The sequence below is a fragment of the Syzygium oleosum genome, unplaced genomic scaffold, assembly GCF_021117445.2.
Source record: "Syzygium oleosum isolate NSW1041296 unplaced genomic scaffold, Sole_v2.1 Sole_v2.03, whole genome shotgun sequence".
NCBI lineage: Eukaryota > Viridiplantae > Streptophyta > Magnoliopsida > Myrtales > Myrtaceae > Syzygium > Syzygium oleosum.
The window spans coordinates 16,953,468-16,980,464 of NW_026607487.1; the positions used below are offsets into that span (position 1 = coordinate 16,953,468).

The following is a 26,997-nucleotide window of genomic DNA, read 5'->3' on the forward strand; positions in this document are numbered from 1 at the left end:
TCATTTTTGTTCCTTAATCAAGAAGCTACTTTTTTTTTATTTTTATTCTGCTCCAAAACTGATTTTGGGCACAAATTTGCAAGAATTTGTGCCGTAATCAAAAAATTAAACAAACGGATTTCTATTCCCAAACTGATTCTGGGAACAAAAGAACAGAATCAAACACTATTTGGCAAGTTGCCATACGCAGCCTTAGGATACTGATCTATCTTCCTTTTTTTTTTTTTCTGATTAATATCTTTCCAAACCATTAAAAGCTGTCCACCATTTTGTCTCTTTATCGTGTTCGATCGTGTTTGTCTCCATCCATATTTCATATAAGAAAAAAGACTTGGAAACATGGATAGTTCAAATAAGATCCGGATTCTGTTCTACCATTGATTACTCAATCAGATATGAGCACCGTCGGTCGGTCACATGTCAAGTCAGATGCAGAAATTCGACCGTCGATATCTTTTTCTTACCCTATTCTCCGTGACTCTAAAGATATAAATTTTTACTAATACGCCCTACAACATTGTTTATATAGTATAAAGTAATTCATGCGATATTAACAAATCCGGCAAAAAAGCAGGGCTTGGGCAGAGTTCACGAGACGACACGTGCCATGTCAGGTCCCGGGGATGCGCATGAGGGGTCAAATGGCATCACTTCGCAGTCCACTTACATAGTCTTACAATAATTACGTGAACAGAAAACCTACGTACCAAGGAAATTAATAAAGTAAGTTTCGCAAGTCCTGGCAATCTTTGTTTAAGAGAATAAACTAGAGTCTCTTACAGCATACGAAGATACAATTTCTAATCTTCTCTGACAGTTTATAATCAATTCATAAGGAAGGTGATTGCAGACCTTGAGCTTGATTTGGTACTCTGAGTCAGAAATCTCAATTTTGATTCTCCCACGCCCCAAGCATAATCCCATTTACGAGTTCCCCTTCTTTATAGTCTTGAATAATATGTGCGGAATCATTCCAACTCATCTCATTGAACTCACAAGCATCGTGATTCTGGAACAGAGTGTATCGACGCATTTCCCGTCATTCTCTAACAATTTAAATTCAAAAAAGGATGGTTTGCCACTTAAGCTTTAACGTTATGGTATTTTCAATCAATACCAGGAGTTGCTTTATAACACATGCATTGGGTGCCTTCCGCTTCCAGTACTTATTTCCTTCATGGGTCGTGTTTTCCTTCAAATTTAATTGGTGGGTTTTTACTTAATATTATCATACTTGCCATTTTCTCCAATCATGATTGGTGCGAAACGTTATTTGTTTCTGCGAAATCTTTTTCTAAATATCTTTCGATAAATCATGAGATCCACGCCTCCATCCAAGAGGTTACATGATTTTCCCCACCGATTCAAAGGATGAGAGGAAGAATATGAATTGACTAAGGAACTGTTCCAGTTTTCCATGTTCTCGCATTGAATTGGAGAGAGGGGCTACTAACACATATGGACGGGTGAGAGGGCCAAATTGACAGGAATGTAAGCATAGATAACATGGGGATGCATGGCGGGGGCTGACACAAATAGGGCCAATGCGTCGTCTGATGAAGCGGCACATTTCATAATACCACTTGAACTCTAACCCCAATTTGCAGGCACTTGGAGAAGGACATCTCTCTCTCTCTTTCCCTATTTAAAGGCACCACCGTAGCCCACTGCTTTCTCCCATGCACTTGTCTTCTTCAACCCCAACACCCCTCTCTCTCTCTCTCTCTCTCTCTCTTCCATTCATTATTACTCGCTTCTTGATTTTTTTCATGGCTCCCTTATCTCTCTGTCCGTAGCCTGTCTCGAAAATTATTTCTCTCGCCGTTATAAGTATAGTCGGCCCTCCACAGTCTCCCTCCCTCCATAACCCATCTTCCCAGAACTTAACCCCCATTTCTCTCCGAGTCCTCTCTGACGCAAAAAACAGACCTTATTAACTCTCTCCCTCCTTTCTCTCTTATTATTCTCTCTATCTGAATCTTGTTCCTGAGAGATCAGCACCACCTTCCTCTTAGCTTCACTCCTCGTCATTTTTTTCTCACCTCTCTCTGACACACTCTGTCTCTCTCTCTCTCTCTCACTGCACAACAATGTCTAGCAGAAGATCCCGCTCGAGGCAGTCAGGAGGAGTGTCAAGAATCAGCGACGACCAGATCGCTGACCTCGTCTCCAAGTTGCAACGTCTCATTCCTGAAATCCGCAACAGGCGCTCCGACAAGGTAAAAAAAAGTAAAGCGCGCGCGCGCGCACACACCACACAACAGAGAAAATTTATCAACAGCTCTTTTTGTTCCCTCTCTCTCTCTCTCTCTCTCTCTCTCTCTCTCTCTCTCTCTCCACTTGAGACTCTTATAAGTTTTGTGTGGTCTTCATTTCGTGGTTTCGCATACAAGATAAAGTCATTCAATAAAAATAAAGAACCCACACATAGCCCTCTCATTAATTTTCTTGTTGGGTTGCTTAATTCTGTCTCTCTGCAACTTGAGGGGTGTGGGACTCATTCTTGTTCCCCCCCCTCATTAACTTCGTTTTGTACTGACAGAGAATATCTGTAGGTATAGCTCTCATTATTCACTTCATCTCTTACATAAACACTCTAAATAATATCTATCGGTCATTCCGTAACTCATAGGTTCATGATAAACGTCAATAATAGCTTCCTCCACAACCATTTAGTGTTGTTAGAGAACGTGAAGAAAAGTATTATCGGTGCCGTGAAAATATCATAACCACCCTTTTTCTTTGTGGAATGTACATGCAGGCATCGGCTTCCAAGGTGTTGCAGGAGACTTGCAACTACATAAGAAGCCTGCACAGAGAAGTAGATGATCTTAGCGAGCGGCTGTCCGAGCTCTTGGCGGACTCCGATAGCGAGCAAGCGGCGATTATCAGGAGCTTGCTCATGTGACGATAGCAGTTAAATAAGCAATTATTGATACACTCTCCCCTTTCGTAATTTTTACCTCCTAATTCCCTCCTTTCTCGTACCGTTCCTTATATTAATCTTGATGATCTTCTAGTTCTAGCTAGAGCTAGGGTTTGGTCGCTATGTAGGCCTCGGAGACTGAGAGCTAACATGAGCTCATGTCCATGTCTCTCTTCCCAAAAAAACCTTGTTTGTAGTTATTTAACTTCCATTATATGTTATTAATAAGAAGGGTACTACTTTTGTAGCTCTTAAACGTTTTAGCATTTCGTGTCCGAGTAATTTACGTTTTGTCTCCGCATTTTTCCGGAAGACGCAATACTTAATGTTATCTTCCTTTCCTTTTTTCGGTTTCCCACTCTTGATTGCGACACTCGCTAACGAGAATATTAAATTTTCGCACAGTTAAGTTTGAAATATTTGGCTTTTGGAGGCTAGATAATGCCATGGGGTTCGTCCGTTTGTTCAATCAGGTTCAAAGGATTTCCCCATTATTCGAGGAAAAGAGGGTGGACCCATGTCGGGTCAACCTTGAAGCTCACAAAACCTTAACACGGATATACTGTTTGAAGACGATGATCTTGACTCCACAGATAGGGGATTTAATGTTTAGGTTCAAGATATATTCCTTTACCTAAGTATATCGCATGAAATTTACATAATCTCGGCGACCTTATATTAACTAGCATGCTTATTTACATCTAAACGACCGAGTAATTGTATAGCCGAAAAAAGAAAGAAATGCAAAAAATAATCTGAGCATAATATAGAAATGCTAAACTCCATCAATCCCTTGGACAAATTTTACGGATGCATGCATGCATGCAATTGTTATGAATTTTATTTGCACTAAGCTGGATATTCACGTGTCGTGCGCACGTTACATAGGGGACCGGGATTTAATCCACGTAACTCCGGAAATAACTCGGTGTTCCTTTGGTAGGCCGGCGAGTCTTTGGGTATTCCATCCAAACCATATGTTGATAATCATCTCATGGATTACGCAATGATGAATGTAATTGCCTTAGATAAACAAGAAAGTAGGCGGTGTCCTGTTCTGGTCCACGTCAATCAACACGGGGGACCTAATAGTTACTGTTGACAGTCAAAATTCAAACCCTTCGAAACCGAATCCTGTCATGCGGTGGTCGATGACAGAGCTTGACATTTCCTGGGACATGTCCGCAGCGAGTGTGCAATCTTGTTGTGACATATCACCCTCTTTCGCTTCTTTTTTCCCCTTTTCCCTTTGGATTGTTCTGCAAGTCATCGTGGGTTCACAGTCTTAAACCAGCTGGTCAAACAGTCTCGTTAACACGGATTGTTCCAGACTAATTTATTAGAGATTGATCTTCTTTGAGAATCATTAATAATTGTGCTATCATCATCAGCCGCGATTGCTTGGACCAGAGATTGATTTTGGAGAGTGAGGGAGACGATGAACATTAGGAGAACCCTAGTATTTGAGCTCCTAATTAAGATTAGGGATAATGGCATAAATAGTTTCTGAACTTTGGCTCAATATGTAATATGGTATTTAAACTTTTAATTTGTTCAATATGACCCCTGAACTTTTCATATAGTCTGAACATGTACTAAAAGTTCATGAACCATAGTGAACGAATTAAAAATTTAGATACCACATTGAACATTTATATATAGAGTCTAGGAACCGTATTAAACAAATTAAAAATTTATGAATCACATTGCATATTGAGTCAAAGTTTATGAACCATTTATGTCATTTTTCCTTAAGATTAGGTGCAAAGATCAAATCCAATATCGAAGTTACATTATGTAAATCGGGGTAATAGTGAAAGCCATTTCAATAGATTGACATCAAACCTGTAGTAGAGAGAGAAAGTAATTGGTCTTGGGGTCTGCTTACGTTAATTCTATACGCTTCATGGGCCTTGGGCCTATCGTTCCGGATCAGAAAGGTCACCGCAACCGAGCCCGGGACATCAAACCCGGTTTTCGCCCCCCGTGAAACGTCGTTGATCCATCACGACCGGGCGGGCCAACCCGAAACTCGATCCGACGAACGTCGAAGCTCACCGACCGGGACGGTGTCCCCACGACGTCCCGGGGGGTCCCACGACGACGGCGACCGGCGGCCGTTGCTTCCGAAGAAAATCCAAAAGAAACCGTTCACACGCCAAAAACCAGAACCCACCTGTCGGAGACGGTTGCGTCTCGTCTCGAAGTCTCTCCATTCTCTTCATCTTCTTCTTCGCTTCGATCTGCGGTTTCTGCTTGCGACCCACAGCTTCGGAGGTACACGAATTGAGAAATTTACCATCAGAATCTTCGCCCTTTTGGCAGGGGCTTCTTTTGGGTTCGTACACGCGAAGGGGACAGCCACGTGGGCTTGCAAGCTTGAACTCGGAAGTGGCTGTCGGGATGACTGACCCCGTTGGGTGCTGTGCTTAGGGACTAGCTTGGTCGGAGCCAGGGGGGGTGAGAAATCGGGATTTGGCGGGGGGGATTTTTCGGGGTGAAGATGAGCTCCGAAGGATATTCGATCGAAGTCACGGGGCTATCTCCCAGAGCGACCGAGAAGGACCTCGACGATTTCTTCGGTTTCTCCGGCGCGATCGTCCATGTCGAGATCGTCAGGTTCGTCTCGTCTCGTCTCTCGCCTCTAATTGCCTTGTTCGTTCGGTGAGCATAAGGTGTTTGCTTTTTTTGGGTTCTCGGAAGGGTTGAGCTTGAGACTGGAGTCTGCCTTCCAGTTCGCAATTTGTATATGCCTAGATTGATGAAATTTAGTCTCAGCTGAGATTGCAGTGGGATCGGATCACCATCCTCTGGATTTTTCCTATGATAAACATCGATATGTAATGACTTGATTAGGTGGAGTTTATTTTTGCTGATGGGGGTCCTGTATCGTTGTGAAAGATTGTTCTTTTCGGCATGCTTTCTCATCGATCGTGCTATTAGTGCATACGTTTTTTGCCCCCGCGACATGCTATAATGTATTCCCATGTGTTCTTTTTTTTTTTTCCTGACATTTGCATTGCGTCTGTGTCGGTTGATAGGTGTGGAGATGTTGCGTGTACAGGCTATGTGACATTCAAAGATGCTTATTCTCAGGAAACTGCTGTCTTGCTCAGTGTAAGTCACTAAACATCCAACACCTAAGAGTTTTGAAATTGGATAAGTAATGCAGAAGTAGAGGCCTTCTGATGTAATATCCCCCATTCATTGTTGACTGAACTCATGTGTCTCTCTGCTTGGAGAAGAACGCCGTCGTGAAGTGACTGACCTACACGCAATACATGCGCATAGCTTGGCATTTCTTCTCAAAGATATTATGCTGCAACTATCTACATGATGTGGCATGAGAATAGCTGAGAGGTTCCATTTTTCTTGCTGCTTAGCTGAGGGGAATATCCGCTTGTACATAACCAATGTTGCATCAGTTACAAACAAATTCTAGTGTTTCCAGATCTCTCCTTTTACCACCCTTGTTGCATGCTCTTTTGATCTTTTCAGCTGTCACTGGTTAGGGGTCTAGGATATGTCTTGTTTGTTTGCTGCTGTGTACTTTCCTTCCATTCGTGTTTTGAGCCTGGCACTTATCATTGCATGTAATTGTAAGCAGTAAAAGAGAAAGGTTATGTAGTGGAAAGTATTTTTGTTTTGAGCAACTTCAAGTGAAATTCTGCACTTGATACCAAGCTGCTCCGCATGTACTGTTAGGGGCCATCGACATGTCGCTATTCTCAAATTTGTGGACCAAATTCTGCACTCCATTTGTGTTTTGAGCCTCGCACTTATCACTGCACGTGATTGCAAACAATAAAAGAGAAAGGTCAGGATTGAGGAAAGTATTTTTGTTTTATGCAACTTCAAGAAAAATTCTGCACTCGATACCAAGCTGCTCCGCATCTACTGTTAGGGGCCATCAACATGTTGCTATTCTCAAATTTGTGGACCAAAGCAGGGGAACGAGTAACGAGAAATGTTCTTCTGAGGTCAAATGACAGATTGTAGAACCAATGTTCACTCTCACGACATCCTTAAAACCTGCTTTTTTTTAGCTTATGCTGTGGAATTGTTGTTTCTTTTTCCTTTTGCTTGTCTCTGGCTGAGTTGTTCCATCAGCACATCTTCCTCTGTGCCTGCGCTTCCTTTCTCCTAACATCACTTTGTCCTTCATACTACACCACTAATTTTCACTCGCTCGAGTTGAGACCATCACCATCTCCTCTCTTACAGCTCTCTCTCTCTCTCCGTATGGCATCTGAAATGTTACTCTGTCCTCCTAACTTATAAGTTTTGACATGTTTTAAAGAATATAGTGAGACTTTGTGAGCATTTACATGTAAATGTTTCTTTTTTCAGGGTGCAACCATTGTGGATCGGCGTGTCTGCATAACACGCTGGGGACAATATGAAGATGAACTCGATTTCTGGAACAGGTCTTCCTCAAGGCATGAAGATGGAAGCAACTCAACTGTAAGCGTTTCTCTGCACCAGAGTTGTGACATTATATGCTGCTATTGTTAGGAGTTTTTGCCAAGGAGTTCCCTTCTTTCCTGCCCTATGCAGAGCCCAAATGGAAGCCAATATGTGCCCAATCCTGGTGAAGTAGTGATCGTGGCTCAGGATGTGGTGAAAACTATGCTATCCATGGGATATACGCTCGGAAAAGACGCCTTGACCAAGGCAAAAGCTTTTGACGAGTCTCATCAAGTTTCGGCGACTGCAATGGCAAAGGTTGCCGAGCTGACTGAGAGAACCGGCCTTGCCGATAAGATTTGTGCCGGGGTCGATGCTGTTAAATCAGTGGATGAGAAGTACCACGTTACAGAGTACACGAGATCTGCTGTATCGGCCACGGGAAGAACAGCTGCGGCAGCTGCAAACACTGTGGTAAACAGTGGCTACTTCTCTAGAGGCGCTCTTTGGGTATCGGATGCGCTGAATCGCGCAGCTAAAGTAGCTGCGGACTTGGGTAGTCACGGGGCGAGGCAGTGAGTTCACACGTCTTAGTTACATCGGCAGCTATTTGCTTTATAACGGGGTTTCCATGTAGATTGTTGCTTTAACTTCAAAGGGGATGTTCGTGTATATTACTATTGCGGGAAGTAACTTGAGAGTGACTGTGTTGTAAATTCCCGTTCGCTTTACCTGCCTTTGCTGATTCTCTTTGTGCATTTATCAGGAGAGGAAGATTGTACAAAGTTTGAATAATCAGTCTAGATGATACATTGATCTGTCTGGGGAGAATGAATGCTTTCTACTGTTGTTGCAGAACTTTTAGGATAACTGTCTTTCTATACGAAAACATAACTAACTTACCGTCTTCCACAACTGTTTCGAACTCTATATTTTGATGGGGACTAATTTAAAGTTTCACAATGCCCTTAAAAATTCTTGAAAAATACCACAAAAATAACATCTGCCAAATTACGTAACAATCAAATTAAGAAGTCAAACTTGCATTTTTTGGTTTCTACCGTATATTAATTATAATGTATTGATTACTAATTTCCTTTTATTATTGTCTTCAGGTATGATCTATCACTGTTAATGTCATAGATAATTTGTATTTTTCATAAATGAAGTTGTATTTTTTTAGTTTCATTTTAGAATTAATGTAAACTATCCAAAATAAATATAAAACAAACTAATATATATGTGACAGAATTTTTATTTAAACTTGTTTTTTTATTATAATTAAGTGAATGTGTTTATTGACAGCAATTTATTCACTTAATTTATTCTCACTCACAAAGCCTACACAAAAACTAGTGACACATGAACAATGTTTGTATCATCCTCAATTAGAACGATAATCAGATGGGAAAACCCAAAGCGGTGGAGGCTTGATCTTGTCGGAACCGAGTTCGCAAATCTCCCTCACCTTCCTTCTCTGCAAGCTGTACACCCCCATGTCGTGCCCACTGTACGAGTCGTGGCGCTCTCCGGGATCCCAGTTATCGTCGGTGAAGTATACTGAGTTTGCCTCGAACTCTGGGAATTCCCGGGCCAACACCGATCTCGAATGGCTCCCGCCCACAAACACAGCCCAGTCGCCGATCGAGTCCAAACCCACCCACTCCTCGCTGTTGATGTCCAGCACGTAAACATGGAAATACAAGGTTCTGTAGGGATAGACCAAAGGGTGTATGTCCTCCTCCGTCGGGAGGTAATCTTCTTCGATTGGGACACCGTGCTTATTTACGAAATTTGCTGTGAACCTCACGAGAAGCAAAATTTCACCCGCTGCCTCGATCGAGTATGTGCTCGTAAAACAAACATTCCTGAAAGCATGTGCAGCCTCGGCTGATTTCCGCGGGAAAGAGGACTTGATCTCCATAATTTTCAAGGGGTGATCCCTGTTAAAGTCCCACGTTTCGACAAATCCGCTGTTGCAGAGAGCAAAGAGCATGCCCTCATGGAATGTGACATCGCTATAAGGACCGCTATGACCAGTTAGCTCCATCCACACGCCAACTCTGCCGAAGTCTTCGCAGTTGCAGAACGCAAGCTTCGACTCAATGCCAAAGATCACGAGGACCTAGGAACTCTTGCGCTTAGCATCGCCATTAGGGTTTGCTGATAACACGGCCTTCGAGATGATATAGTTGCGCAGTGTCAGGAGAGGGAGTAGGGTCATGCTTCGTCGATCCCCAAATGGATCGTCTGGTAAAAGGCGGCGGAACTGCAGCTGTCGTCGTCGTCACTCCAACGCACTTGGAGCACATAGGAGAACGTCTTGACGGGAGGGAGGTGGAGGACCCCGGCCGCCGCGAAGTGGGTCGAGGAGATAAGGCTCCGAGTCCTCGTCCAAAAGCACGAGCCAACCGTGTGAAGACCCGACGCAACGTCTATCAGAAAAGGTCTCCGTGAAGCTGCGGGGGGCAAGGGCGGTCTTGTCCTTAAGACTAAAGAAGCGACAGCCATGGCCATCATCGTCTTTGTCCAGTGGAAGCATCGACAATGGGGATTAGTGGAAGCATCGGCAATGGAGATTAAGGGAAGAACGACACCAGAAGTGCCAAAAGTTATGGACGGCACTTAGTTTGGTGCTAAATTTTTTTTTTCGGATCACTTAAGTGCCACTTAAAAAAAAAACGATCACTTAAGTATCAACTCCGGTCTCGAATGCCGGAAATCTGATGTGGCAATATCTTAATATTTTTTTGCTGGCGTGGCTCGCCGGAGGTCTGAATAAGCATAAAAAGCCCAAAACGACATTATTTAACAAGTTCACCTGCCTGCACTGTGACATCCCCAATTTGGATCAAGGCGACCAAAGGTAAATGGTAATGGAATTGGCGAGCGATCCGATTCGAGAGTCGGTAATAGAATGGATAGTATGGTCGGAACGAGTGTATCGATGGTTAGTCATGGCACGATCGAAGGATTGTCCATGGATTGGCCAAGGGATCAATAATGGAATGACTCCCCAATCACGGAAGTCGATTAGAGTGATCTGATTATGGATTGACTTTTCGACAAAAAAAGTCGCTGGTGGGACGGTCCGGGATGACCATGGATCAGTGCCGTGTGGGCATGTATCAGTCGCGGATGAATCCGCTCGGCCATGCATCGGTCGCGGATGACCATGGACTGATCCCGTAGTACTTGATTCCACGCGGCTCGATCGACCATGGGTCATTAATACTCGAGCGTGGACCGGTCGCGAATTGGCTATGGATCGATGCGTTGAGTCGATTAGGCCATGGATGAGTTATGTGCCAGGCCAAGAGCCTTGTGGCTTGGTCGCGGACTAAACTTTGTGCCGGCCACGCAAGCCAGGCCTTGTGCCCGGTCATAGACATGCCCTTGTGCCCGGTCATAGACCGGCCTTTGTGCCCGTCAGCTAGGCCACGGATCGGCTCTGTGCCAGGCCGTGTGCCAGTCATTGTGCCTTATCCGGCTCCGACCTAGTTCCGTGCCAAACAGACTTAGCTACGAGCTATGCATTTTGCCCATCCGTGAGCTAATGCATGTGTTTGGTCCATAAACCGGTCCCTCGCTCGTGTGGCCCAGCTTTGTGCGCGGTGTACTAATCGTGCGGCCCGGCACCGCGCTCGTACACTCGGCTATGTGCCTGTGCAGTAGGACCCGACGCTCGTATGGCTCGGCCGTGTGCCCGGCCCCGTGCTTGTGTGGCCTGGTCATGTGCCAGGCTTTGCGCTTGGTCAGGCCAGACCAAACAGGCCATGCGCTTGGTCACTCCAATTGGTCCGACTTTGCACCAATCAACCCGGACTTTGATTCGGTTATGTCTGGTAATGCTTGGACATATTTCCACACCAAACCTCAGTTCGAATAAGGATTGTCGATCGTTAATGAACACATAAAATTCTCGTTTTGCCTTAGTTAACCTTTGCTTTTGTAATAATAAATTTTGGAGGTTTGTGCTTAATGAAAAAGATGAACCATAAGTTAATTGTCCTTAGTGAATTATTGGGTGTTCTTGAAGGACAAGAACAAGTCTTACACGTCCCAAGCTTGGAGGACAAGAAGCCAAGAAGACCAAGTTAAACTTAGATCAATAATTGTGGACTAATCATTAGAAAAGATCTTATCTTCTAATATACTCAATAATTGTGTGTTTTTGAGTGTTCTAAAGGAGTCACACGCTCAAGAAGCTTGGAGAACAAGAAGAATATGAGACCAAGTCAATGAAATTATTAGAGAAGCCATCATTGAAGGCTTAGGTGTCCTCTTAGTCATTAATGAGAATGGTGATTCATATACCCTAAACATAAGGCATAATGACCCTAATGAGAGGCTTGCAAGACAAGTAGGACACTTGTAAGATAATTGAACTCCCAATTATTAGGTCTAAGATCCTTCCAAAATTTTCCTCTATTATTAGGCGCCACCTCAATGCAAATGATTGGACCATTTGGCAAAGATCATCATTAGAGCTTGGGCTATAAATAGGTGAACCACCACCCCATTCTATTCTTTCCTTCAACCGGCACACATTCCTTACTCCTTCGGTCTCTATCTTTCTCGGCCCTTCTCTTGATTTCTCTCTCGGTCACTCTCTCTCACTTACCCTCACCATCACTGAACACCCTTTTTAGGACCACCCGTGACACTTGTAATAAGTGAATTCCCTATCCTTTGCTTAGGATGTGGTGTTGCGTGGTTGAGCTCGAGTGATGACCTTGGTTTTAGTGCTTTATGCTTGCATGAGTGATTGCTTGTTCTTACATCATGACCATGAGTCAAGGCACAAATGGGTTACGAGACGGGACATCGTATGGTCTTGTACCCATATTGTGGCGTGATAGACTGAGTTTGGCTTGGTGTGGGTTTATGTTGAGGCGTATAGACTAGGGCCAAATTAGGCTCCAAGCTGGCGCTTGGCATGATGGCCAGAGCCACGAACCCTAGATCACGCCCCGCATATTAGGCATTTCGCCCTACAGATCATGGACTACGCGAGCATCGCATGCCTTTGGGCTTGAATGCATGGGCTAATGTTGATAAGATAATAAACCGGATTGTTTGAGGCTTGTTGCATGATCACATGAGGGATTAAAGCCGTCGCCGATGGATTTCGGGACATTGCCGCCGCCGATGGATTTCAGGACGATGCCGTCATCGATGGATTTCGGGACGATGCCACCATTGATGGATTTCGAGGCGATGCCCGATGGATTTCGGATGCCTGGTGAATACCGGAAGAACCGATAGATTTTGGTTAAGAAATAATGAATCTCGTGTGTTGATCTTGTATGCAACGTTTAATTACTATGCTTGATATTTTCTTGCTTGGTGAGCATGACATGTATAATACATAGGTAAGGTAAGAAGCATTTTGCTATCGGTCTACCGTCGACAAGCAAAACGGTAACGGTTGTTCTCTTGATCAATAGCGAGGCTACCTTTTAACCGAAATATAGTGAATTTACTTACTGAGTTGTGACTCACTATTTATTATTTTCATCTTGGTCGGTATGGCTACACCACTCCCAGTTCGCCATGGCCTCCCAATAGAAATGCATGTTTCCGTGATCGACATAGTCGGTGTAGAGTCCGAAGTCACATATCGTAAATGTACTACCATGGTTTGGGTTCAAGAAGATGCAAATAACTTAGTCCCCCACTGCTATGAAGCCTGGTTTGTTTGGTTTGATGGAGACCTACTTGAACCCCTTTCTGATTTTGACTGACCACCCGGGGCCGCTAGTAATGAAGTGCCAAATGGGAACGCAGGAGGACCATAACTAGCCGACCAAGCTTGGAGAAAACTAACTTTTGTTTTGTGAAGGAAGCCGTGGTAGAGAAGATAGGACTACCCTTGCCGTACGGATAGTATGTGGTAGACCGGATACAATCCGGATGTAAATAATAATCAAGAGGGCCCGTAAGGAAAGAGGGCTTGTAAAATAGGAACCTATCATGTAAATTAGTGTGTGTTTGAAGAACATGCTTCCTAGCTCATGTCATTGCTCTTGTTGTTGCTTGTTAAGTATAATTGCTTCCGCTTGTATGTAACCAAAGAAAATCATAACGGGACGTTGTGATGAAAATCCCGGAACAAAGGAAATCATAACCGGGCTAGGACCGAGTGCCACGGTCTTGGTTTGGGGTGTGACATGCATGACCAAAATCAACGTCGTTCAATAAGAAAATTGGTTTTTCTTGCTGAACGACTAATAAATTGGGAACGCAGAGGGGGAAAAAGGGAGCACAATGAGAAAGCGAAAGGGAATTTCTCTCTGGCTTCTTGTCTAGGCAATTCATCAAAACCACCTCAATGAAGCTGATTCGTTGAAAAACGCGACTGCAAACCGGAGGCTCTGCCGGATCCATTCTCGGCCATACATGGTGAGGAGTTTGAATCGCGGTTGGTGTTGCCTCCTTCGTCGGACAAGTCCCTCGAGGAGGTTTCTGGAGCTGTTTTGTTCTAATCTACCCAGAAATTGTGTCTGGCAACTTTACCTTCACAGGGTATGCCTAAGTTTTCTCTTGTTTTGTTGAATCGGAGAACCGAGGCTTGTTGGCCCCGGTTCCCGCGCGTTTTGAGCCTACTCATACCTTTCTCTATGTATTCCTAGTGTTGTTTTTTGGTTATGGCTGGTTCTGGTCTGAGTTTACTCCCCGAATGCTTTCTAGCTCTATCCTTGACCGTTGTACCTTAAGTGTTCAATGAAATGTCTAGGTGAGGTTTGCACACCTATTCTTGGTTTTTCGTCCAATTTGGGCATTCATTGATTGCTCGACGTGTTTCGTGGCTTTTTAATTTGATATCGCATCGGCGTCTTTTATATTTCGTCGAGTCTGGTTCGTCTGGAGTGATTGCTCTTCCCCTCTCTCTTTCCTTTATTTATTCGATTGAGCTCTGCAACAATAGATGAAACCAAGCGATCTTGACTAAACAGTGCTTCTCTCACAGATCTGAACCATGTCGTGCCTCGCCCTCTTTCTCCAACCCGTCAATGAATCCAACATCCTCCTATAGACTTGTGAGTGGTTCCCACTTGCCCGTGCTCTCGTCGCTCTCTCCACCTCCCGCCACACACTCTTCTACTACGCCAAGCCTTCCATCGCCCCCCCTTATCAGTTACGAGCCCCTCCAATCCTGAACCCTTTTCATTAGGGAGAAAAGAGAAGAAAAAAAGGAAAAAAATGACGTGGAGGGAGATGAAGAGAAATGTACACATGGAAATGACACGTGGACCGGTTTTATTTTAAAAAATACTAACTTATATTAAAATTTTAATTATAAATGCCACATATTTATTTGGACCGGAATTTCTCGCCGTTGGTATTTAAGTGATCGTTTTATCTCTGATTTGGCACTTAAATGAGCCGTACATAACTTTTGGCACCTCTAGTATTCTTTTTCTAGAGATTGAAAAAGAGGAGGGCTCAGAGAGAGAAAGTCCAAGCATTGATGGCCCTTGTTGATGGAACACAACGACGATCAGATATAGAGAGAGTAATTATAATATGGAATTGCCTATTTCATATTGTGAACGTTGGCGATGGAGATTAATAGAAACTTGATCGCCAAGAGTTGTTTCCTTCTTTAGAGTCTTAGTAAAAAGAAAAAAAAAACCCTTTAGTATTTACCCCAAACTCATTTTTTGACCGCAAAAATCCCCAAACTTGTATACTTGTGATAAATTTACCCTCGGTTAAATTGAATTAGTACCATAAAAAATCATAGATTGGTAAATCTGCGACAAACGAAGAGGTAAAACCCTAAACTGGTATACTCATCAACTGCTACGTATCATCTAATTCAGTAATTTGACGGTAAGATTTATCTTTTGTAAGATTTCATTGAGCATATCATAAAATTCAGAAAAGTCAAAAAAATCTAATACAAATTTAAAAAGAGACGGCTTAATATCCGCAACTCCTTTACAGTCAAATTACCAATGAGACATATAGTGTAGACAATATCTCATCATCCCTAGCACTAAACACTCTCATAAGTATAGAAATTCTCATTGACAAAGCCTACACAAAAGCTTGTGACACATGAACAATGTTTGTATCATCCTCAATTGGAATGATAATCAGATGGGAAAACCCAAAACGGAGGAGGCTCGTTCTTCTGGGAAACCAAGTTCGCAAATCTCCCTCACATTCACTCTCTGCAAGCTGTACATCCCCATGTCGTGCCCATCGTACAAGTCGTGGCGCTCTTCGGGATCCTAGTTATCGTCGGTGAAGTATACTGAGTTTGCCTCGAACTCTGGGAAGTCTTGGACCGACACTGATCTCGAGTAGCTCCCGCCCACAAACATAGCCCGATCACCGATCGAGTCCAACCCCACCCACTCCTCGCTGTTGATGTCCAGCACGTAAACATGAAAATATAGGATTCTGTAGGGATAGACCAAAGGGTGTATGTCCTCCTCTGTCAGGAGGTAATCTTCTTCGATTGGGACACCGTGCCCCCATTCACAAAATACGCCGTGAACCTCCCGAGAAGCAAAATTTCACCTGCTGCCTGGATCGAGTATGTGCTTGTAAAATAAACATTACTAAGGTCCCGTTTGGTTCAGTATTTATAATGTTCATTTGGGCTCTAAAGTCCTTTGGTCAAATGCAAATGGTGTTTGGCAATTTTTTTTACTCATTTTGAAAAGATACGGTTGCATTTGGAATATTCTCCAAGGGACTTTTGGCCAATGCAAGGGTAGAGGTGCTTTGAGAAGTTGCATTTTCGGAATGCAACTTGCACTGTTCATCGCGACTGTTCATCTTCTCTAGAGGCAGGTCCGACGGTCGGCAACCGCCGCCTGAGGGCTAGCCCGACCCTGGCTACCACTGCTTGGGGGTCGCGCGACCCTAGGCGGCGGTGGCCGACGAATAGATCTGGCTGTCGGCGGTTGGCCAGCGACCAAATCTGGCCGAAGGCGATGGCCGGTGGTTAAGCTCCGCCGGAGCTTTTTTTTTATTTATAATATTAGCAAAAGTCCTTTAACCCAAGTTGATTTTAAAAAACACTTACTAAACAGTACTTACATTTCGGAAAATCCCTTTAGCCCAAAGGTATTTACATTCTCCAAAGGCATTCCTCCAAAGTTGAACCAAATGGGCCTTAAGAACACGTGTAGCCTCAGCTGATTTCCACGGGAAGGAGGACTTGATCTCTATGATTTTCAGGGAGTATCCCTGTTAAAGTCCCACGCTTCGACGAATTCGCTGTTGCAGAGAGCAAAGAGCATGCCCCCGTAGAATGTGACATCGCTATAAGGACCGCCGTTACCAGTTAGCTCCATCCACACGCCAACTCCGCCGAAGTCTTCACAGCTACAAAATGCAAGCTTTGACTCAATGCCGAAGATCATGACGACCTAGCAACTCTTGCCCTTAGCGTCGCCATTACGGTTTGCTGATAACACGACCTTCGATATGATATAGTCGCGCAGCGTTAGGAGAGGGAGTAGGGTCGTGCTCCGCTGACGCCCCAAAAGGATTGTTTGGTAGAAGGCGGCGGAACTGTAGCTATTATCGTCGTCACTCCGAAGCACTTGGAGCACATAGGGGAACGTCTTAACGAGAGGGAGGCGGAAAACCCGGCCGCCGCGAAGTGGGTCGAGGAGATGAGGCTTCGAGCCCATGTCCAAGAGCACGAGCCAACCGTGCGAATACCCGACACAGTGTCTATCAGAAAAGGTCTCCGGGAACTGCGGAGGGCAAGGGTGGTTTTGTCCTCGAGACTGAAGAAGCGATACCCATGGCCATTCTCGTCTTTGTTCAGTGGAAGCATCAGCGAAAGAGGAGGGCTCGGAGAGAGAAAGTCACAAGCATTGATGGAACACAACGACAATTAGATACGGAGAGAGTAATTATAACGATGGAAGATGTACTAATACGTGCCAGATTTTTATTTCCTAATATGGAATTGCCTGTTTCAGGTGCGAACGTTGGCGATGGAGATTAATAGGAAACTTGATCGCCAAGAGTTATTTCCTTCTTTGGAGTCGTAATAAAAAGAAAAAAAAAAGACCCATTAGCAAAAACAAGAAACAAGCGGGAAAGTAACAAGTAGATGGTAAATTATTCATTTCTGTAAGTACTAAAATAAGCTATATTTCACTGTATATTATTTAGGGTTAATATCACGAAAAATCTCAAATTTATACATCTATGACAAATTTTTCCCGAACTAATTTTTTTATTACCAAAAATCTCAAACTGATACACTTGTGACAAATTTACCTCAAACTAATTTTTTGATCACAAAAAACCCTAAACTGGTACACTTGTGACAAATTTACCCTCCATTAAATTGGATTGGTACAACTAAAAATCACAAATTGGTACACCTGTAACAAATAGAGGGGTAAAACCTCAAACTTGTACACCTGTCATCTGTCACGTGTCATCCAATTCAGCAATTTGACGTTAAAATTTAATGAAAATTAACGGAGGGTCAATTTGTTATAGATGTATTAGTTTGGAATTTTTGGTAATCAAAAAATTAATTTGGGGTAAATTTATTATAAATGTACCAGTTTGAAATTTTTTGTGATATTAACCCTATCATTTATGCAATGCCACATATTTCTATCTTCAAAATTATCAGTCGAGCATACGCCACATGGCAATAATATGTGCAAAGAAAAGTGTCGCATGGAAAGTACACGTAAATTAATTGGAGATATTATATTTCATCTTTATCCACATTTCTCCAAATTTGAAATGGTAAAAAACCAAAAGAGATAAATGTTGGGAAGTGACAAATGGGTAAGTTAAAACTTATTTACCGAATAGGTGCCATGTGGAAAATTTGTCGCATGACAATGACAAACGTGAAGTAAAGTCAATGGACCGAGCACATTTAGAATAATTAGATAATTCATGTACTTCAATTTTCAATACATTTAATCTTTGTTCACTGTTTTTTAGTAGAATGAGAACAATTATAAGTTGATTTTTTTGTAATATTTAAATCGGTTAATAGCAAGTGGCATTTATACACTAAACCATATAAACTATACTTCATGTTACTTTGTTATAACTTCAAATTAAATGGATTAGTTATCACTTATTCATGAAATCGAATAAGAAATTGTTCAAAGTATGAATACATTATTTTTAATAATAATTGTTTTCCCTTTCAATTATTATTAGATTCATTGTCAGTATATAAATGTACTTACACATACCGTTTGGTAAGTAACACGTGCGTTTAGAATCAGTTTGGTAGATGAATTTCTTAGTATATTAGATAATACAATTGTTCATATGTAAACTATATTTTACATTGACTGTTGTCGTGAACCTCCCAAATGGATGTTGGGGAAAAGACGGGTTTAGAGATAATGTCGATTCGAGAGTGTGAGTTCTTTCAAACCCTTGTCCCTTGCGATGTAGATATTTTCATTTTAATTCGGTTAACATTAGGGTCAATTGGAAGCCAAATGAGACGTGAGAGTATACCTCGCTTCCCATTCTCCCCGTTCGATGGAACGCCGCGATCGGGATGGGGTCTTCCGACTCGACGGCCCTGATCCGTCCGCGTCCCGGGGGGTCACGAGGTCATCCGAACCGACGGTCGCGATCCCAAGTAGCGCGTTCAGCTGTTCATTGATCTTCACTTCTCGCGCACGGAAACATTCCCCCCCATCGGAGTGAAGATCCGCCAATCAGCGACGTCCACCGGGGATCAGCGCGAGCCTTCCTGCTGCGGGCGACGCACTATCCAGATCCACCGTCACGCGCGGCGCGCCCAAATTTGACCGGGCTCTTCCCTCCCCCCTGCGCCTCTCTCCATCTACGCGTCGCGCGTTGCTGTCGCTGATCGCAGGTCTTGCGCTCTCGTTCGTTCGTTCGTTCTTCCGAATCGGATCTTGCCCGATTTGGATCTGCGCCGCGACGCAGTGGTGCCTCTTCGACCCTGATGTGGATGCTGCGGTTGAACTGAGCGAAGGATCGGCTGGTTTTGAGTTCGCGGAGTCCGAGCGAGTCATGGCGGGGAACACGGACTCGGCGTCGTCCATCAGAGTGCCGTACCGGAACCTCAGGGACGATCAGGAAGTGGAGATGGTTTCCGTGGACGACGCGCACCACCGGATCGAGCTCAATTCTCCCCCCGCGTCGTCGTCGTCGCCGCCGTCCGCTAGGGCTCCGAACGGCACCGGCGGCGACTTCGGGCCGGCGCACTGCAGCCTCGTGACTCTGGTTCTCAGCTGCACGGTCGCCGCCGGCGTCCAGTTCGGTTGGGCTTTGCAGCTTTCTCTTCTGACTCCTTATATTCAGGTGACGTGGTTGTGCTGGCACTGTCTCTGTGGGTTCATTTTAGTGCGTTCTGGTTTGTGTTTCTTAATGTGCGTTTAAATCTGCTGATTAATCCGCGTCTAGTATTTTCCTTTTTGGCTAGGATTGATGTACTTCTGGTATCGCATGAGATCTTTGGGGAGTGGATACAGTATTCGAATTTGATATTTTGCAACTTAGTTCTGTTGGGCAAAATTGCAGATTCAGATGTGTGCCCCGGGGGAAAATGGATGATAGACTGTTGAGCTGATAGTGTATTTGATAGGTTCGGGGGCGCCTCGTTTAATGCAAAAGTTGAATTTGCTTCAAAATACGTAGATTTAGAGATTTCATTCTGGATTTGAATGTTGTTATGCATTAGTATAACTCTTTAGTACTTCAATTTTGAATATAATTGACGTTATGATGTTTAAGTTATCGTCACTCGTCAATTAGTTAAATTAAGGAGACTCTCAGGATGGTCCTACTGTAATGGCTGGTGGGTGAGTGTATTATGGTCACAATTATGCATGTTGCACATCATGAATCAGATGAGAATGAGAACTATTTGCGGTGTTGTTCTAGTGGCTTATAATGGAGTCGTATTCTAGAACTTATTGATAGGCAGAGCTTCTATGCTCTGTACTTTTGGCTGATTCTTGCTCTCAGTTTTACTTGAGAATTGAGATGAAATTCCTTCTCATAGTGTTTAGACATCTCTTGCTTTTCTAGTTAACTCAATACTACTATCTGTGAACTCAATGGAAGTCCTTTTGAAGCCATCGTAAAGACAAAACATCGCCATTGTCGTGCGGTGATTATCAGTCTGCACCTGAACACTAACGATAACAAGAACACTGCCCTGCTGAATTTTCTGCTTCCTTGCCGTTGGCTTTGTTGTTCGGTTTTGGTGATAAGTACCATTAGCTTTTCTATTCGGAGCAGAATAGCAGGAGAAAGGCGAGGTTATATGCAGTTATCCCGCCTCTTGTCTTGGAAGGATAGTACTACTGACCTAATGCTTTGTGAGCTTGAAGAATGTTCGTTAAGTTGGTTGCAATTAATTTATATCTTGGTAGCTTGACAATTTGTTCAAAAGCCTACCGTTATCAGAGTGTTCCATACATTCATTGATTGCTTTGTGGAGAATCTTAGTCTTCTAATGATGCGTGGCTTTACAATTTGATGCAGACACTTGGCATACAACACGCTTTCTCTTCATTCATATGGCTTTGTGGTCCAATAACAGGTCTTGTGGTATGTGATGTCATTTCTGCCTTATTTTGAAATGCTAGATTAATTGTCCTAAATATTTTTTAACAAAGCTACATTCATGGACTAGTGCAAGGGTTTCACCTGCTGGCAACTTATTGGTTGCTCGAACTCTACGGTTTTACACCGATGTAAATTATGACAACCTCACTGTCCTTGCAAGTTTACTATTCTTCTTCCTTTAAAACAAATGACAAGCAAGGAAACAAATCACTTCCCATCATCTGTGCATCTCCAGGGGTTACTTTTATTTTATCTTTCAGGTTCAACCTTTTGTGGGGATATGGAGTGATAAGTGCAAATCAAAATATGGTAGAAGACGGCCATTTATTCTTGCTGGATCTCTGATGATCTGCATCTCTGTGAGCATCAATAATTCTGATTCTTTTTTATTCTGGGTGCAGATTTTGTTGTTCTATACATTTCCTAAATTATGCCTTGTAATTTAGGTGATATTAATCGGATTTTCTGCAGACATTGGATATTTGTTGGGTGATACAAAGGAGCACTGCAGGTTCTTTTTCCTTCTTTTCATTTTTGAGAAGTCAGTTGGATGATGGAAATAAAGAAACCTTTTTTAAATATGCAGAACATTTAAAGGTACTAGAGCAAGGGCAGCTTTTGTCTTTATTATAGGCTTTTGGTTGCTGGACCTAGCGAACAACACGGTTCAGGTAAATTTGTTGGACAATTGATCTTACCAATCAATCTTGGCACATAGGAAATTGCATTTTTCACATTTCCTCGAAAAGAATCTGAACATTTTCATATTTTAGGGTCCAGCTCGTGCTCTTCTGGCCGATCTATCAGGTTAAGACTTTCCTTTCTAAGTTTTAACAACAGAAATTCATTTTTCTTCCTTGCCAATTTCTCATTCTTTTCAATGTGCATCTTTTTTAATTAATGAATGCCTATTCAGTTTTCAGTTTTGTGATCATCCATGCATGCTAATGCTGTTTATATATCTTCACATGTGGCTGCAGGACCTGACCAGAGAAATTCAGCCAATGCTATTTTTTGCTCATGGATGGCTGTTGGAAATATTCTTGGTTTTTCTTCTGGTGCTAGTGGGAATTGGCATAGGTAAATATTTCTGACTTGGCTTTGAGGCAACATGCTTCTGAGATCATTGCAGATGTGTGACATGTTTCCTTGTTTATTGAGATTATATTCCTTTCATAAATGTCGCCTCTCTGTCATTTTATACTCTGAATTATTGTATTGAGGGAAAAATAAATTCAGTGTTATCTTATCGAATATCTTTCTTGTTGCATTTGGGTTCTGCTTTTGGGTTTTCTTGTTGTTATTTTCCTTTTGCTGATATCTTACTTTTGATGCAGATGGTTTCCTTTCCTGACCAGTAGAGCTTGTTGTGAAGCTTGTGGGAATCTCAAAGCTGCATTTCTTGTTGCTGTGGTAATGTTTTAAATTGAACACACTTTACTTCTTGAACCTGTCTGTTGAGCGTATGCTTGGGGAAATATATGCCTTGTTTCATGATTAAGTGTCTGCGATCTGTGACTGCAATTTCTTCGTTGAGCTTCTTTTTAATCAAACTATACCTTGTGAAATACTGCTTTTAGGGTATGAGTATTGGAAAGCAGATGGGAAGCATAGTGCCATAGTTTTATTATTTCCCTTTATCATCAGTTCGTTCTTGCATAGTATACGTTTAATAAAATCGTCATGAATAGCTTCCCCATTGGGTGAGTCTCTCACTAATATCAGACACCATCCCTGCCAAATATCTACAGAATCCATTCACGAAGAATCAACACATCCATTAACATTTGTCGCTTGATGCTGATTGCTGACTCTTTGTTTTATTGACTCATGAGAGAAGAAGGTTGTGAGTATACGGGAGGACAATAATTAAATTTAGTGATAAGGTTTTGCATGCAATGTGCTACTGGTTAGGAAAAACATACACTTTTATTCTCACAGTACGCAACATTTGTCTTCTTACATTTGAAGCAATGCATAGATAGGTATAGATTTTGGTTCAGTGAAGGAACAGTATGTCTATCACCCACCTTAAGTAAGAGGAAAACCAACCTTCTACAGGTTTGTTATGAATCACACAAACAATCTTTGCAAGGGTTAGAAATGATCTACTTCACCTGCTTGGGAATATGGATGTAAGTTGATTTTAGCATGGAGGACACCGAAGGAATGTCTTGCCCGAGAGGTCCACTCAATTCTTTTCCATGGGATGAAAGCAACGAGTGATGAAAAGACAGTGCTGTCAATGTTCTTAATAGTTTGGGTTATATATTAGAAATTGGCTCATGCATTAAATGCCAGCTTGTAGTTAGATTTTTTTAGTAGAGAAAAAGTTGAATTTGTCGAGAGGCTAGGACCCTGACTCTTTATCTAAGCACCAAATTGGACACCCGATTTATATTTAGTTCAGTTTAGTGCACGAGGGGGAATTTTATTGATTTATTATCTGGTCAAGTATATGCGAGTTTATATGTCATGTTTGGTTACGTGCAGGTTTTCCTTACATTGTGTACCTTGGTGACTCTTTACTTTGCTGAGGAGGTTCCCCTTTCTGTGAATGGGCATCAACGTTTATCGGACGTGGCTCCTTTGCTGGATGATTCCAAGCAAAATGGTCTGGAACTGTCCAAGATGAAATCAGACATCCCAGGTGTTCACAATGCCAATGCTATCAATGGGGAGGGATTTCATGAAGGAGAGCTTGCTGCTAATCATTCGAGCCCAGAAACTAATGGTGGACAGACTGAGAATTTCGATGATGGCCCTGGGGCTGTTTTAGTGAAGTTGTTGACCAGTTTAAGGCGTTTACCCCCTGCAATGCATTCAGTGCTTCTTGTTATGGCTCTAACCTGGGTACGATCCAACTTCAATAATCCTGCACTTTTATTAGCAAAAACTCAGTGCTCTCATGTCTTTGTCAATTTTAGCTGAAATTACACTACATATGGCGCTTGCCTTCATGATAGGTCTTTTGTTCTTATTTGTAGTCTGGTTATACTTTTCCTGACATATGCATTAATGGTTAAATGCAGTTGTCATGGTTTCCTTTCTTTCTTTTTGACACTGACTGGATGGGGAGAGAAGTGTATCACGGTGATCCAAAGGGGGATGATGCAGCAGTAAACCTTTACAATCAAGGTGTCAGAGAAGGTGCTTTTGGTTTGCTATTGAATTCAGTAAGACTCAGAATTGATGTTCATCATTTATTTGTAGCCTGATCTTATCGGGATTTGCCATGTCTCTGCTTTTTTTTTTCCCTCAACAGTACCGGTTTACCTGTTGATGTAATGGAAATCGCATATGAATCAGTATTAGCTTATATTCTTTTTCTCTTGACTTCCTTTGTTTCTTTCTGTAGGTGGTTCTTGGCATCAGTTCCTTCTTTATCGAACCAATGTGCAAGCGAATTGGGGCACGGCTCGTGTGGGCTTTGAGTAATTTTATCGTGTTTGCCTGCATGGCAGGCACCGCTATCATCAGTTCTGTATCCATCTCAGAACATTTTGAAACTGGAGGGATTAAAGCAGTTGAAGTGGCGTCTCTTGTTGTATTTGCTATCCTTGGTTTTCCCCTTGCTGTAAGAAGCATCCCTTCAGTTGATTGTTCTCATATATGTGTTTTCATGCACTAATCTAATGATGTCGTTCTTGTAGATTACATATAGTGTTCCCTTTTCTGTCACAGCAGAGTTGACTGCTGATTCTGGTGGTGGCCAGGGTATGTGGTCTTGTATTGCCTTTTTCTGTTAAAATTAATTAATTTCTTTTTTCAAACTCAACATGCTCCTCTTTGTAACCCTCCAGGTCTAGCTATTGGAGTTCTTAATCTGGCAATTGTTATTCCACAGGTAGCTTACTTTATTTAATTCTCTCGATTCTCTTCTCTTAAACTGGAATTCAGGGCATTACATATTTTCTCCACATATTTTCTCCTAGCATAGACACTAGATTAGTTTGCGTTTGAATAAAAGAGTGTAGTGTCATTTTGTAATAGTTAGGATGCATATGATTTCTAGTTGGAGTTTTTTGCTTTTGGAAGATCATTGGGGCACGATCTTTGTATCAGAGAATGCACTAACTCTCTCTCTCTCTCTGTCTCTCTCTCTCTCTCTCTCTGCTATGAACAATAGAGTGGAGACCATTGCATTGACCCATGCTAGAGACATTAAAACTGGTTTACAAAAATTATTTACAAAATTGTAATCTAGACTTCTGAGTAGCAGTCAAACAATCCTATTCGGTATCCAATAAGAGCATGCAACATTATTATCTAGTAAACAAGTTTTATAAATTTGTCTTTGTATCTATAGCATCCCTCGTGATAAAATTGATGCTGATTTTGTGTGCATTATGTTTTTCCTTTTCAGATGGTAGTATCGATAGGAGCAGGTCCGTGGGATGCTCTGTTTGGTGGGGGGAACATACCTGCCTTTGTTTTGGCTTCCATTGCTGCTCTAGCAGCTGGTGTAATTGCCATTCGTAAACTGCCAAACCTTTCGAGTCGTGGGTACGAGTCATCTGGTTTTCATTTTGGCTGAGGGCAGAAGTGGCCTTGACTCAGTCCAAGACACCCCTTCAAATGTTGATCTCCTCATAGCTCAACAGAACGCGCCGCGGCTCGCTCAATAGAGCAAAGGGCTCGTTTACGGTGCAACAGCACCATGATTTTTTTCCAGGGTTACACATTTCATATTCAAATTAATTCATTTTTCCCCCAACCGGCGTGGGTATATGTACATTGTAAATCAGCATATATACGACGAGAGGCTTATACAAGTAGATATGACGACAATTTTTTGAGTTGCTCGCAGGTTGACACTAATATTTAGCAATAATCTGTCCCGTCTCCTCTCTTGTCCCTCCCTTTTTTGGCCCCCTCTGTTCTAATCTGTCGTCTTCGTCCTGCTGCCTTGTTTGGTTGGAAACACTGAAAATCATGTCTCAAGACACTAATATTTAGCAATAATCTTTCCCGTCTCCTCTCTTGTCCTCCCTTGTTTGTTTTATTGTCATTTGCACTCTCGATTTTAGAGGCCACAAAATCGTGGACTTTGGAAGTTCTTTGTTTAAAACCAGTTTTGCGTTTTAGCTTTTCGTTTCTATACCGCACGACTTGTCGAATTATGGTTGATGGATATTTATATAGACAAAGAATATAGCATAGATGGAAAAAGTGACGGAAAAGTCTGAAATTTATTGTATTGGTGCCAATTTAGTTTTAAGTTTTTTTTTGTGCAAATTTAGTTTTGTGCCAATTTAGTCATTCCAGTTAATTTTGGCTGGGTATTACTAACGTTGACGTCGGTCTGCCTACGTGGTACTGTCGGAACTGACGTGGATAATTTTTAATAGGGTTAATGCTACGAAAAATCCCAAACTGGTATATCTGTGATAAATTTACCCAAAACTATTTTTTTGATTACAAAAAATCTCAAACTGGTACACCTGTGATAATTTTACTTTGAACTAATTTTTTGACTATCAAAAACCCCAAACTGGTACACTTGTGACAATTTTACCCCGAACCAATTTTTTGACCACAAAAAATCCCAAACTGATACACTCGTGACAATTTTATCATCAATTAGTTTTCGTTAAATTTTACTGTCAAATTGTTAAGTTTGATGACATGTGGTAGTTGACGGATGTACCAATTGGGGTTTTACTCATTTGTTTGTCACAAGTTTACCAATTTGTGATTTTTCGTGATATTAATCTAATTTAACGGACACTAACGGAGGGTAAATTTATCACAAATGTACAAGTTTAGGATTTTTAGTGGTCAAAAAATTAGTTTGGGATAAAATTGTCACAGGTGTACTAGTTTGGGGTTTTTGATGGTCAAAAAATTAGTTCGAGGTAAAATTGTCACAAATGTACCAGTGTAGGGTTTTTGGTGGTCAAAAAATTAGTTCGGGGTAAATTTGTTACAGGTGTACCAGTTTGGGGTTTTTGATGGTCAAAAAATTAGTTTGGGGTAAAATTGTCACATGTGTACCAGTTTGAGGTTTTTCGTAGTATTAACCCTTTTTAATAATATTTTTTTTTGATTTTTTTAATTTTCTTTCTTTCTTCTTCCTCTGGTGGGGT

The 26,997-nt window shown here is 42.2% G+C and overlaps 4 protein-coding genes across 4 annotated transcripts; 3 read left to right on the forward strand and 1 right to left on the reverse strand.

Annotated features, from left to right (window-relative positions):
- Nucleotides 1-1,685: 1,685 nt before the first annotated feature.
- On the forward strand, nucleotides 1,686-3,182 carry LOC115672003 (transcription factor PRE3-like). The gene is made up of 2 exons (XM_030593730.2): nucleotides 1,686-2,219; nucleotides 2,762-3,182. The coding sequence occupies exons 1-2, from the start codon at nucleotides 2,091-2,093 to the stop codon at nucleotides 2,906-2,908; spliced, it is 276 nt and encodes a 91-aa protein (XP_030449590.1). The 5' UTR covers nucleotides 1,686-2,090; the 3' UTR covers nucleotides 2,909-3,182.
- A 1,891-nt stretch (nucleotides 3,183-5,073) lies between these two features.
- LOC115671822 (binding partner of ACD11 1) lies at nucleotides 5,074-8,183 on the forward strand. Its single transcript, XM_030593475.2, has 4 exons — nucleotides 5,074-5,545; nucleotides 5,968-6,043; nucleotides 7,277-7,390; nucleotides 7,484-8,183. The coding sequence occupies exons 1-4, from the start codon at nucleotides 5,430-5,432 to the stop codon at nucleotides 7,910-7,912; spliced, it is 735 nt and encodes a 244-aa protein (XP_030449335.1). The 5' UTR covers nucleotides 5,074-5,429; the 3' UTR covers nucleotides 7,913-8,183.
- A 534-nt stretch (nucleotides 8,184-8,717) lies between these two features.
- LOC115671831 (uncharacterized) lies at nucleotides 8,718-9,875 on the reverse strand. Its single transcript, XM_030593482.1, has 2 exons — nucleotides 9,635-9,875; nucleotides 8,718-9,406 (listed from the first exon to the last, which is right to left on the reverse strand). Exons 1-2 carry the CDS (start codon nucleotides 9,873-9,875, stop codon nucleotides 8,718-8,720), a joined length of 930 nt encoding a protein of 309 aa, XP_030449342.1.
- Nucleotides 9,876-19,008: 9,133 nt separating this feature from the next.
- Nucleotides 19,009-25,683, forward strand: LOC115671821 (sucrose transport protein SUC3). The gene is made up of 14 exons (XM_030593474.2): nucleotides 19,009-19,636; nucleotides 20,825-20,890; nucleotides 21,169-21,267; nucleotides 21,355-21,419; nucleotides 21,495-21,579; nucleotides 21,682-21,715; nucleotides 21,889-21,988; nucleotides 22,246-22,321; nucleotides 23,402-23,761; nucleotides 23,941-24,084; nucleotides 24,267-24,485; nucleotides 24,562-24,625; nucleotides 24,712-24,755; nucleotides 25,275-25,683. Exons 1-14 carry the CDS (start codon nucleotides 19,346-19,348, stop codon nucleotides 25,443-25,445), a joined length of 1,818 nt encoding a protein of 605 aa, XP_030449334.1. The 5' UTR covers nucleotides 19,009-19,345; the 3' UTR covers nucleotides 25,446-25,683.
- Nucleotides 25,684-26,997: the final 1,314 nt, after the last annotated feature.

Coding starts and splice junctions, on each gene's coding strand:
- LOC115672003 (XM_030593730.2), top strand. CDS start 2,091: ATGTCTAGCAGAAGATCCCGCTCGAGGCAGTCAGGAGGAGTGTCAAGA. Junction 2,220..2,761: donor GCAACAGGCGCTCCGACAAG/GTAAAAAAAAGT, acceptor ATGTACATGCAG/GCATCGGCTTCCAAGGTGTT.
- LOC115671822 (XM_030593475.2), top strand. CDS start 5,430: ATGAGCTCCGAAGGATATTCGATCGAAGTCACGGGGCTATCTCCCAGA. Junction 6,044..7,276: donor AAACTGCTGTCTTGCTCAGT/GTAAGTCACTAA, acceptor TTCTTTTTTCAG/GGTGCAACCATTGTGGATCG. Junction 7,391..7,483: donor AAGATGGAAGCAACTCAACT/GTAAGCGTTTCT, acceptor TGCCCTATGCAG/AGCCCAAATGGAAGCCAATA.
- LOC115671831 (XM_030593482.1), bottom strand. CDS start 9,875: ATGCTTCCACTGGACAAAGACGATGATGGCCATGGCTGTCGCTTCTTT. Junction 9,407..9,634: donor CGTTCTCCTATGTGCTCCAA/GTGCGTTGGAGT, acceptor GCAACTGCGAAG/ACTTCGGCAGAGTTGGCGTG.
- LOC115671821 (XM_030593474.2), top strand. CDS start 19,346: ATGGCGGGGAACACGGACTCGGCGTCGTCCATCAGAGTGCCGTACCGG. Junction 21,716..21,888: donor TCTTCTGGCCGATCTATCAG/GTTAAGACTTTC, acceptor ATGTGGCTGCAG/GACCTGACCAGAGAAATTCA. Junction 23,762..23,940: donor TTGTTATGGCTCTAACCTGG/GTACGATCCAAC, acceptor GGTTAAATGCAG/TTGTCATGGTTTCCTTTCTT.